The following is a 13541-nucleotide window of genomic DNA, read 5'->3' as shown; positions in this document are numbered from 1 at the left end:
ACAGTAGGAGCACCTGGGTGGCTCAGTCAGTTAAGCGTGCAACTCTTGATTTTGGCTAAGGACACGACCCCACAGTTGATGGGTTTGAGCCCCCCATCAGGCTCTGCACCAACAACACAGTGTGGAGCCTGCTTGGGATTCTCTCTCTCTCTCTCTCTCTCTCTCTCTCTGCCCCTCCCCTGGAGCTCCTCTCACTCTCTCTCAGAATGAATAAATAAATAAATGTTAGGGGGAAAAAAGAATAACAACAGCAATGATGCTGGCTAACAACTATGTGCCATTGGTTACTTACCCTGCACTGTTCTAAATGTTTTATATCCGTGGAACCATTTAATCTTCACAATACCTTAAATGCTAGCAGATATGATTATCCTCGTTTACAGACGAAGCCCCTGAAGCCCAGATAACTGAGAGACAAAAGATGGAGGCAAGCACGTCCTTTCTCTAGTTTTGTGGGGGACCTGAGGGGCTCCTCCTAGGCTGCTGACACCTGCCTCCCAGCCCGGCCACAGTCTTCTCCCTCACTTCTGTCTGTTCTTTCTCTCAGAGGCACTTTCTCTCAGAGGCTTTGTTGACCTGATAGTTTCAAGAGTTGACAATTCCTACTATCTTGTGAAATCATAGGAATGATCTCGGAGTTTTACAAATGGAGAAGTAGGAAACTAACATTTTCCATGTGTTTTGTCATTGTTCTCATTTCTTTGAAGACGTGCGGTCCCCTGTGGGCACAGCAATGCGGAAGCCAGTATTATGCAACTGGTGTTTGTTCTGATATCAGTCCCGATTTCCAGCTCTTGGCCAGCTTTGCACCTGCAGTTCAGAGTAAGTGATGAATGTGCAGAGGGTTCGAGCAATACCTTACATGAACGGCAGAAGCCAGATTTATCAAATACCACACAGCTTCTCAAGTCCATTTACTTTGTCTTATTTGCATGCGTGTGAAGATTGAAATAACAATGGAAATCTGATTCTTTCATCTTTTCCTGTGTAGCCTGCCCTTCTCTCATAGATGTTGTGGTTGTATGTGATGAGTCAAACAGTATTTATCCCTGGGATGCAGTAAAGAATTTTTTGGAAAAATTTGTTCAAGGCCTGGATATAGGCCCCACAAAGACACAGGTATGGACATGAATAATACATACACTAACCCACAGATTTCTTTCCAAGAAAATATTGTTAGATATGAGGTCTTAATTTTTGCATTTGTCATATATCCACATTAAATGATTTTAATGTTAACCTTGACAGTTAATTGAAATTTGCACTACATTGAGTTTTTCTGTCTATAATGTTGCCCAATGTTAGTGTTTGAGTTTAGATTTCTATCCCGACAGGCATCAGATATAGATTGTAGCATTTTAATCTTTTTTAGTTGCTTATTTTTCCCTCCTACAACTCATGAATTTATCAATACATTTTAAAATCCAATACATATTTTTCCTTGACAGCTACTTGGACTAATAATTAATTTCTTTTGTTGTCCTTGAATTTCTGGGATTTTTATAAAGAAGTCAATAGACAGGGGTGCCTAGGTGGCTCAGTCTGCTAAGCGTCAGACTTTGGCCCAGGTCATGATCTCACCGTTCGTGGGTTCGAGCCCTGCACCAGGCTGTCAGCACAGAGGGGCTTCAGACCCTCTGTCCCCCTATCTCCCTCCTCCTCTACGTGTGCTCCTGTGCGTGCTCTCTCTCTCTCTCCCTCCCCCTCAAAACTAAACATTTTTAAGTCTATAAACGGCATAATCCTATCTTGTTATTTTTTAGTCTTTTATCATATTTTACTTGGTCCTTCCTTTGTTTTACACAGAAAAAGACTTTCTAATAATGTTTTATAGCTCTCTGTGTTTTAAGGAGTCTTTAATTTGCTTTTCTATCTTCTTGAGATAGGCATCCAAAACTCAGGAACGGGGGCACCTGGGTGGCTCAGTCGGTTGAGCGTCCAGCTTCAGCTCAGGTCATGATCTCATGGTTCGTGGGTTCAAGCCGTGCATCGGGCTCTGTGCTGACAGCTAACTCAGAGACTGGAGGCTGCTTCAGATTGTGTGTCTCCCTCTCTCTCTGACCCTCCTTTGCTCATGCTGTCTGTCTCTGTCTCTCAAAAATAAATTAAAAAACATTTAAAAAATAAAAAAATTTTAAAAACCTTAAGAACAGAGGCTTCAGGCTTCCATAAAACTGAATAATATATATTGTTAAAGTTCTGGGTCTTCTTTCTTTCTTTCTTATTGGATTTGCCCTTTCACAGTCATTCTGGTTGAACCAGTATCAACGGGGCCAGTCGACAGAGCTCCCAGTGTATGTTCCTGGGTTGTTCCTGTCATCTGACGCCTTGTGACCCACATCCAGTAACAACTGTTGGACCATCTTCCCCTAAATGCTTCACAGCTAGCTATATTGAAATTTGACTTTCTGCTTTCCTGTGCAGTATTACCAAGTAGTATTATGTTTTCCCACTGACATTGCTTTTCAATTCCAAGAGGACATTAAGGTTCACTGAAATGTTGGCAGTTTCACTGTGGGCTTTTACCCGAAAATTCTATGAATAAGAACAGGAATAGCATTTATTTCTAGATAGCATCCTGTTAAGGTCCCATCATAAGAGAAGCTTTCATAGGTATCTGCTTGTTTTATCCATCTCTAAATGGACTTACCCCCATAACATGACTTACTATATTTAATAGTCTCTTGAATGGAATTCATGGCCTTCCTCTCCTGTCTTCCTACCCGCACTCCCCTTGCATCTTCTTCATTTCTAGAGGTGATTTACACAGTCCTTTTTTTTACATTCTAAATTTGACCTTTTTGTAAGTCCTAATCTACTACATTTCTTTACATCTTCTATTCATTATTCCCCTTTCTCACACAGGAGTTCTGGGACTGCCATACTGTCTTCCTCTCATAGTAGACATTTAATTCTTTAGAGTTAATTTTGACCCTTTATTCTCTCTCTCAGGTCTTCCATCCTGCCCTGAAGAGAGGGCTCTGGAAATAGATTTTTCACATCTTGTCAGTGCCTACTTGAGTGCTTCCTAGCACAAGTAGCTGATTGAGCTCAGAAATCCAGGCCTTGCTCCTTCTCCTTCCTTACGTACTGATCTCTACCTTAAAGACCTTTTTACAACACTGACCTCTTATTGCCACTTCCTATTCTACACTCGATCTTAGCCAAAGGCCAAGAAGCCATGCTACTTCCTATTCTAGAAGCCCACAACTCCTAGGCATAGGGGATGATTTCAGTGCTGAGAATAAGGACTTTAATAGAAGTATTCAGCCTTCTTGATCTAAAGGATTAGGGTATATGCCCCAACCTTGTTCAGAAGTTCTTCCACCTGTCAGGTTTCTCAAATGAGACTCTCTCTGGTGCGTTTTCCTTGAAGGCCAGAACCTTCTGCCTACGTGCACATACAGCAGCTTTCTTCCAAAGATGCTAGCTAAAGTACGTGATTGGAGGGAATGCAGAACAATAAATACATCCAAATTGACTGTTTTGATTAGCTCACTATTTTTTTTCGTTTGTACTCAAATATAATTGTTTATTAGGCACTTGTTCTTAATTGATGACCTGTTATCTTCCATCTATGACTGCTTATAATTGTCTACATGCTTATATTCATTGTTAATTAGAAAGTTTATATCATTTTAATCTTCCTGTTATGAACTTTATTGTAATATTTATCCATTTTAAAATGTGATAAGATCCTGCTTAAAAATCCATTCCTAAATAATCTATAACTATTATAGTTGAAAATCTATAACTATTACTCTTGAGAACCAAATCATACATGATAGGACATGATCTTGCTTACTAAGAAGTATTACTACTGTCGCTGAAAGCCTCTAACAAAGAAGTCATTCCATTGGAGGAAAAATAACTATTCTTAAGAACAAAATCGGAAATTATTCCCTTATACTGTCAGCCCACATCCAAATGCACTTTTGACTTTTATTTATATTGGTTAATTAGAAATTATTTATAACTTAATGACAAGCCTCTGATAAACTTCTGCTCTCTTGAAGGTGGGGTTAATTCAGTATGCCAACAACCCAAGAGTTATATTTAACCTGAACACTTTCAAAACCAAAGATGCAATGATTGAAGCAATGTCCCGGACATACCAATTTGGTGGAGATCTCACAAATACATTCAAAGCAATTCAATATGCAAAGTAAGTTGTCCAAATAGCCCAATATTTTGAAAAAGTAGAAGTGCATGTAAGTAAGAAAGAAGAAAAAAGGACAAAGAAAAAGAACATACCTAGTGCCTACATTTAAATCAGAAATAATGGAGAAAAATTCAAACATTCTGTCATTTGAACCCTTTGAGAAGGCATTAAGAAATGAAATTTTAAAGTCTTTGATATCTAGGATTTTTATAAGATATTATGTGAATTGTTTTTAAATTTTTCTTTTACACTTATTTATTTTTGAGAGACAGAGTGTGAACAGGGGAGGAGCAGGGAGAGAAAGACACAGAATCTGAAGCAGGCTCCAGGCTCTGAGCTAGCAGTCTGAACAGAGCCTGACGTGGAGCTCGAACCCATGAACCGTGAGATCATGACCTCATGATCATGATGCTCAACTGACTGAGCCACCCAGGTGCCCCTGTATTCTTAAAGAAGATTTTATATAAAGTAAATGAAACAACATTAAAAGACCTTAGGTTAAGTGGGAAATGGAGCAATCTGCAATTATTTGTTAGAATTTATCCAGGCCACAGACAACTTGAACTAATAGAGCCCTTCATGGAAACTAAGAAGGGCCATAGAATCTTAAATGTTAATAACCTTGGAGTCTGACTTGAATGGAATGGGCTCACTATACTTATTACAATCCAGGCAGTGTGAATGTTACACCTGAATAACCGTCTCTTAATTTTTAGCTCAGTTTCTCTATTTTCTCAGAACTCCTGACCTTTTAATCATATACCTTTACAAAAATGCTAAAGACTCTCCTATTGTTAAAAAATAAATGAGAACAATAATGTCACCTTCCTTTAACCGTACCTCCTGCCTTTGTCATCTTGTGCATTTCTTCCTTCCACTACGACAACTCCTTGAAAAATTGTCTATTTCCCCTCCCTCCACTTCTTTGACACATCAGAAGAGACGTCTGGTGATCGTGGCCTCTCTATCAGCCAACAGCCCGGCAGTCCTGCCTCCAAACCTCGTCCTCTTCAGCTTCATTGCCATTTGCTGATGATGAGCACAAACTGCTATTCTAGCCCCAGTTACCATGACATCACAAACTTCTAGAATCCCTGACAACTTTTTGTCAATAATTTTGCCTCTTCTCTGGCTCCTTTTCCTATTTTTTCTTCACTACACAGAGCCCTCCTTTTTAATATATTGCTCTTTTATCTTAGGCATTGTCTCCACTCTCATGGCATCTGCATTAGCCCTATGTGGGTCACCACGCTGCCATATGGTCAGCTCTGAATTCTCTCCCAGAATCCACACAGGAATCCAGCTAACGCTGGAGATCTTTAATTTGGAGTGTTGGCTCACTCATCAAATTCGATATATCCTTAACCAGCCTTATCTTCTCCCTGCCCATGCTCATGACTTTGCCATTTTGACTCCTGCTACTACCTTTTCTCCCAGTCAAACTAAACACTTGATGGTTTTCTTTATTCTTTCTGTTCTTCCTTAATAACGCACATCAGTCACCACATCCTGTCCTTTCTATTTCTGCATTTCCTACTATATCCGCTCCTCCTGTTTTCTGGGTGTATATTCTAGTTGCTGTTTCTATCAGCCGGTGACTTTCCCTATATGTCTCATAAGCAAATGAGACGATATGATTGCTTTGGTTAATCTCTGTTGTCCCTGTTGAGATGTTCTTTCGGGCCAGACTACCTCACAGGCTGCTGGCCGGTCAGCAGATCCATTGCCATTTGGTGGAGTGCCCTTTATAGTCCAGTAAACTAGACTCAGAGGCAGAGTAGGTTGACATAGAAAATGGCCTAGAAGAAGCTGCAAACTGCAGAGGGCTTGGTTTTCAGCAGGAAGTATGGATGTGGCATTTTCCCTGTAAGGAGCCTGGGGCCTGGTAAGCTTTCCTCTCAGGAAGAATGGTCACTGTCAATTAAGATGTGACCTTTCTTTAGCTTTATTGTCCTTTCAGAACTTTGGTTTTCTTCCCTGTGCCATCATCTCTTACTACTATTTTCCAAGCTAATAGAAATCTTAAGAGAATCACTTAACTTCTTTTTTTAAATTATTTTTAAAAAATTGAATGTTTATTTTTGAGAGAGACAGAGTGCATGCAAGGGAGGGGCAGACAGAAAGGGAGACCCAGAATCTGAAGCAGGTTCCAGCTCTGAGCCGTCAGCAGAGTCTGATGCAAGGGCTCAAACCCACAAGCCGTGAGATCATGACCTGAGCCGAAGTCATATGCATAACTGACTGAGCCACTCAGGCCCCCTGAGTGAGAATCACTTAACTTCTTACTCACATCTTCCAGAATTTAATTACCTTTCTTTTTCTTTTCCTTTTCTTTTTTTTTCTTTTCCTCCCACTTTGGTCTGTTTCTTTACAACATCAAATAGGATTCCGACACTGTTTTAGTAAATATTCCTTTTCCTTTTATTTTATTTTGTTGTGTGCCTATGGCTATGACTTATTATTCTAAGACCTGAAGATAATCAGAGCAAATGAGGCACCGTTTCTATCTCAAAAAATCTTATAATCATGCATGAGTTCATAAAGAATATAATTCACTCAAAAATTACTTCATGTGAGTACTGCATTCCAATATGTCTGGGTGACAAATACAAAATATTTTTCTATCTTTTTACATTCTGCTATGTAAAATACAGGAAAGTTTTAGGGAATAAAATGATACTCTCAGTTTTAAACATACTGAAATTAAAGTATCCTTTATATATTCAGGTGAAAATATTTAGCGCAGGCATTGAATACATAACTTTAAAATGGGAGAGATGAATGGAAAAAGATGTGGACTTTCAGACGTCATTAGTTAGATGGTAGGTAGTCCAAAGGAGGGTGTGGCATCCCCCCCAAGAGAATGTACAAAAGGGAATCTGATAGCCAGGGGAAAAGTTATTGGACAACTGGATACCGATCTAGAAACAAAATAAAGCTGAATCCCTGAGTCAGTCCTTGAATCAAAATAAATTTTAGCTGCACCAAAAATTTAAATCTAAGAAAATGAAATTATTAAAAGATGATGAAAAACTTGGGTGATTAAAAGAAATGAGTCATAGAGATAAGCAATCTTGTTAAAATACCAGGTCAAATATAGAAGACACACATAAAAAGTTAATGAAATTTATTGTATCAAAATATTAAATTTCTATACAGAAGTAATACCACTAAAACTTAAAAGATTAATGAGCTGCAGAAAATATTTATAACATATATGACAAGAGATAATTTTTGACTAATAAAAATCTTACCGATTAGAAAAATAATGAACAATCCAAGGAAAAATGGACAAAGATAAAGAAAAATCAAGAGTTCATAGAGAAAAAAATATAATGGCTAATAAATATAAAATGTTCATTATCTGTTCATAATGAAAAAGTACATATTAAAACAATTATGTGATTTCTCACTTATAAAAATGTCCCCAATTTAAAAGTTTAACAATCCTCACTGTTAAGGAAAGGAGATGGAGAAACGCATTCTTTTACATTATTGTAATATAAACCGGTGGAAGTTTTTAGAGGACAATCTGTCAAAATTTGAAGTGTGTAAATCCTTTGTCCCAGCACTTTCACTACTGAGATTTTATCCTAATGACACAGTTGGAAAAGTATGCCAAGATATAAACACGAGGACATATAGTACAGTATTACTTGCAAAATACAGAATGCCCTAAATGAACAATAACGAAGAATTGGTTAAACTATGGTTGCCCCAAATAATGAGATATTATGTCACCATTAAAAAAGCAGAGCTTTGTATGTGCTGATATAGAAAGAGCTCCATGAACATGGAAGACGACTGTATAGACTATGCCCCCGTAGTTTGGACATTTGAGGAATAGACTATGCACATAGATCTAAATAAAATGTTTTCTATAAGGAAACATAAATTGATAAAGGTGTTTTCTTTTGGAACAGTGGCTTGGTGTCACATTTAAAAAAAATGTTTATTTGAGAGAGAGTGTGTGTGCATGGGCACACGAGCAGGGGAGGGGCAGAGAGAAGGAGACAGAGGCTCTGAAGCTGGCTCTGCATTGATAGCAGAGAGCCCGATGTGGGACTTGAACTCACAAACTGTGAAATCATGACCTGAGCTGAAGTCAGGTGCTTAACTGACTGATGAGCGACCCACGTGCCCCTACATTCTTATTTTATACCTTTCCAGGGGCTCCTCGGTGGCTTGGTCAAGCGTCTGACTCTTGATTTCTGCTCAGGTCATGATCTCATGGTTTGGGAGATGGAGCCCTGCATTAGGCTCCAAGCTGTCAGGCAAACCTGCTTGGGATTCTCTCTCTCTTTCTGTCTTTGCCCCAGCCAGCCCCCATTCATGCGTGTGCACATGCACACACACACACACACACACACACACACACACACACACACACACCATGGAAACTATGCAAGATGTATATCTATTTCCCTTTAGGCTGCAAATAGAATGTAGGTAAATATGTCACCAGAACTGACATAGAGTCATGCTCACAGAAGTCACAGTCGGTCATGCTCAAAGAAGTTATTTTCAGAATTAACTTCATAAAGAAGTTAGTTTAATTTCTAAACAGAGGTCCACATATTAGCTTCATCTTTTGATAGTGACTTTCCAGTTTTGTCTGCCACAGAGATTTCGCTTATGTGGCAGCTGCCGGAGGACGACCAGGTGCTACCAAAGTAATGGTGGTTGTAACTGATGGTGAATCACATGATGGTTCAATGCTGAAGGCCGTGATTGATGAGTGCAACAATGACAATATATTGAGGTTTGGCATAGCGGTAAGTAGATTTTCTTTTTAGTTGTCTTTCGGTTGATGGGTAGTGCTTCTCTGTAACATCACTTCCCAAGACTGCACACTCTCATTGGCTGCTCACAACTTTATAGGAAAAGAAAATTTTTACTCTGTCTCTGCTTCTTGTTGATTTTCAGCCCTATTGACTCAGGGGGTATGGATTTACTTCTCCGGAGGTCCTATTCTGTTCAGAAATATAAGACGAGAAAGTATAATGGGATAATGTACAACTGTAATGACCTTGTTTTCCTCTCTTCCTCTGTTTTCAAGGTTCTTGGGTACTTAAACAGAAATGACCTTGACACTAAAAATTTAATAAAAGAAATTAAAGCAATTGTCAGCATTCCAACAGAAAGGTACTTTTTCAACGTGTCTGATGAAGCAGCTCTACTAGAAAAGGCTGGGACACTAGGAGAACAAATTTTTAGCATTGAAGGTAAAAGAACTCTCTTTCAAAAACTTTTTTCCAGGAATTCTTTATTTTATTACTGTATATTTACTCTAATAACGTTACCTTGTATACCTTATATGAAAGGACTCCAGTGAATCAGTAAGAAAAGTAGACAACATGAAAAAGTAGTTTATAAAAGATAGGATACAAATGGCTAATAAACATAAGAAAATATTCCAAATTTCAGTAATTGTTTTAAAATATAGATTAAGTCAAATTTATTTTGTGCCTAAAAGATAACAAAGATTAGTAATATATCATCTGGAAGATATTATGGGGAAGCAGAGAAGATCATATACAATTGATAAGATTATAAATTGTATAGCTTTGGGGGGAGGGCAGTTTAGTCATATCTATTATAATTGTAAATAGTTTTATCTTTTTACACTGCATATTTTATAATCATAGAAAGTTTTACCTTTTTATCCTGTTATATAATTTCTGAAATTATTGAATTTGTTTACAACAAACATGTATACATTTAAAGTTAGAAAGATTTTTAATAGTTCAGATTTCAAGGAAATATGTTATTTACCAGATCTAAAATAATTTTCTTATATGGCCTAGGAAGGTCTAGTCAGTGTAGAAATACCCCATATTTAAGAACACATTTCCCAGTTGGTAAAAAGTACCACATGATCCAAATTCTGGTTCCTGATGGTTAGTTCAAATAACTCTCAGCAGTAAAGAGTCTATTTTATTGAGCACCTACTATATAATCAGGTATCTTTCAGAAGCTGGGTCCAAGGGCATTGCATAAATTAAGCATTAATTCCTGAGTCTTATCTTTATCTCCTGATTGTCCACTGGAGACTTCTATCCAAAAAATATTATTGCTTCTTTAAACATCTGGTGATACTTCTAAGCTGTTTAAATCATCATCAAAATCCAATGTGCTCTGAGATTCTATAAAGTTATTTGGCTTCCTATGGTACAACTTATGCTTATTTGTGCTGGCATGAACAGGAATAATCATAATGCAACCTAAATGCTAGTTAGAAATGATTTTGTGCCTTATCTGCTATTATGGATTCTGGGGAAGCACTGCTCTACTTTATTAAAAATTGTCTTGGGGCACCTGGCCAGCTTGGTTAGTGGAGCATGTGACTCTTGATCTCAGGGTTGTGACTTTGAGCCCCATGTTGGGAGTAGCAATTACTTAAAAAGAAAGTCTTTAAAAACATGAATCTCTTTTCATCCTGTGTAAATTATTACACCTTCTAAACAAGTAACTGTGTCATATGTTATATATTACATGTTATATATATACATATATATATATCACTCTCTGTATCAAACTATTGGTCTAGGAACTTATTCCTTTTGGTGAAGATTAACAAAATGTAACCATTTTGACCATACCGAGTCCTACAGTTCTAGTGTCAGAGGCGAGCACATACGTAGAAGTAGGACAGACTTCCCAGTTGGTAAAATTCCTACTCCTGGATCCTGAAGCCTCACCCAAACATCTGCCTCCTTAGCCTGCCTGGCTCTTCCAACTGCATCTGAGATGTGTGTGCACTGATTAGGACCAGTATTTAAAAGCTAAAAAAATCGGTAGTTTCTTAGCTAGTAATAATATATATTTTTTAAAAGGCCATCACATCTGTTTTTATCTTACTTCATCTCCTATATTGAGTATTTTTGATATCAAGAACATCATAAGCATACAAATAAATGCATTAGTGCATAATCAAGATTAAGACCAACTTCAAACACTACCTTGGAAGTATGGTGGGGGTAACATACTTGGAAGTATATATGTTAGAACACTTTTTTAAAATACTTATTTTGAGTGTTTATTTACTTTGGAAAGAGAGACTGAGACAGAATGCGAGTTGGGGAGGGGCAGAGGGAGAAGGAGATGCAGAATCCGAAGCAGCTCCGGGCTCTGAGCTGTCACCACAGGGCCCAACGCGGGGCTTGAATGCGTGGACAACAAGATTGTGCCCTGAGCCGAAGTCGGACACCCAACTGACTGAGCCACCCAGGCACCCCTATGTTAGAACACTTCTTAGTGATTTCTCCAGCCCAGAGTACTTTTGAGTGACCATGAGAGCATTGTGTGTGTGCACATGTGGGTGCATCTGCTCATGTGCATATGTGTGTGCATGTGTGTTTGAAAAATCTGACTTAAAATTTGACAGCAAATTTGAAATCACCTTTTCCCAGGTACTATTCAAGGAGGAGACAACTTCCAGATGGAAATGTCACAAGTGGGATTCAGCGCAGATTACTCTCTTCAGAAGGTGTGTATATCAGAGAAGTCCCAGCCATGCTGTCATTTGGCTAAACGCTTCTGGCCACAGTAGCTTTATGGAGAGAGTGAAAAAAAGAGCCACCTGGTGAGCAACAGTTCTGCTTCCCAGTCATGGTTATTCAGTTTTTTTGTGCTGCTCCTTTATCATCTAAAGAGTGAAGGACAATGATGCCTTCTCTTCCCCATTTCACAGAGGCTTTTTATGGAAAAAAAGAAAATGCTCCAAAGGACAGGCACTGTGTTAATTCAAGGAATTGTTATTGCAGGAATTTCCTTTAAATCAATTAACTGCCAGAAAAGTCTGTTTAAATCACACACAAACTCTTGTTAGCACTGCCATTGGTGAATTCTGAGTTGCCAGAGAGTCTCTTTTCTAAGAGCAGAGCCAGAAGATAGGTGAACAAGTGAAGAGTTGGGAAACATGTGAGATGGGATGTCTTCTTAGCTCAGAAGATCCGTTCTTTCTCCTTAACATCCACTTCCTAGGGCTCCAACTCTGCTCAGGGTCCCAGTGGCGTAGTAAGACATAGGTGCCCCTGGAAAAGCCTAGGGAACAGTATGAACTCAGAGGACTTGATGGCCAGAAGGAAGGATCAGAAACGGCTTCAGTTTTTTTCTCAAGAATAAAAAGTGCTAACTTCTTCTGGATCACTCATCCTTAGAGATACTCATAAAAGTTGTGGTTTTCCCTCAGGAAAAACAAATGTAAATGAACCCTCACACACAGAACTTACACACACCTTCCTGAGGTTTTGGTACACTTCCTGCAGTCCCCTCCTGCACTCCTGATTCAGAGTCCCAAATTTATGACAGTCATTCTCCTGGTTTCATGGTGTCTTGTCCTCAAAATGGGACACATCATTTTCCAACTTGCTACATTTTTAAATAACTTCTATTTTTCAATCCAAAATCCATATCTTTGGTGTTTTCTATAAGATCAAAAACTTAAAAAATAATAAATCCCATCCTGACAACCCCCGCCTTCTGTGATGATGTGTGGCTTTGACTCTTCCGGTTGGATGTTGAGTCCATCCAGAGCGGCCCGTCCTCCTTGTGGGCCACCCCCGCCCCCCGCCGTGCTGAGCAGTGGCTGTTCTCCTCCAAGCAGATTGAATGGCATGCTCTAGCTACCCTTCACAGCTGAGCTATTTTCAAGTAGGTGGGATAGGATATAGATGATGGAGGAGCGGCCGAGAAGTGACCAGGAGGAAAGAGAAAGAATGGTGAGAGGAGAATAGGTCAGAAGGGGGCCTGCAGGATGACGTGACCTCCTCACCTCTCTTCCTCCACCAGCTGCGCTTCCTATTTCTCAAGCGCCCCCCACACCCGACTGTGAGTTTTTCTTGTGACTGCGTGAGACAGGAGGCTCGTTTCTGACTTCTTCCTAATGGCTCACAACTGTTCGGCATTTGCAAATGGGGGCCTCTGAATGGAAATTGGAAGATGGCCATGTGCTTCTCCTGTAGCATAGAGATTTATCTGGAGAATGTGTCAAGGTAACACAGCTCCGGGGAAGGCTTTTCTCCAGCACAAAATATATTAAAACAATTTGGACATATATCAATTTGGACATACGTTCATATACATTTTACTTCATCATCTTCTCCTTAAACCTAGGCCATTTATTTCTGTGTTTTGCCTACCATGCATTCTCGTGCCTTAAAGGTGATTTGTTTTCATGATCTTTGTGTTTCAATTATTTTAGGATATTCTGATGCTGGGCGCAGTAGGAGCTTATGGCTGGAGTGGTACTGTGGTCCAGCAGACCGCTCATGGACATTGGATCTTTCCTAAACAAGCCTTTGACCAAATTCTGCAAGATAAAAATCACAGTTCATATTTAGGTAAGGCATAGCAGCATTTGATTCAGTAAATTTAA

At 39.0% G+C, this 13541-nt stretch overlaps 1 protein-coding gene across 1 annotated transcript in view; it reads left to right on the top strand.

Annotated features, from left to right (window-relative positions):
• Positions 1-13541, top strand: part of ITGA2 (integrin subunit alpha 2) — a 109139-nt gene that overhangs the window by 47010 nt on the left and 48588 nt on the right. Inside the window, exons 5-11 of the mRNA XM_029940910.1 lie at positions 708-822; positions 992-1119; positions 4017-4165; positions 8787-8937; positions 9222-9387; positions 11575-11651; positions 13368-13506. Of these exons, the coding sequence (XP_029796770.1) occupies positions 708-822; positions 992-1119; positions 4017-4165; positions 8787-8937; positions 9222-9387; positions 11575-11651; positions 13368-13506 (925 nt within the window). The remainder of the gene's footprint in view (positions 1-707; positions 823-991; positions 1120-4016; positions 4166-8786; positions 8938-9221; positions 9388-11574; positions 11652-13367; positions 13507-13541) is intronic.

This window comes from Suricata suricatta, chromosome 6 (assembly GCF_006229205.1).
Source record: "Suricata suricatta isolate VVHF042 chromosome 6, meerkat_22Aug2017_6uvM2_HiC, whole genome shotgun sequence".
Taxonomy (NCBI): Eukaryota; Metazoa; Chordata; class Mammalia; order Carnivora; family Herpestidae; genus Suricata; species Suricata suricatta.
The sequence above is the reverse complement of the archived record's forward strand: the minus strand, read 5'-3'. Positions and strand labels throughout refer to the sequence as shown.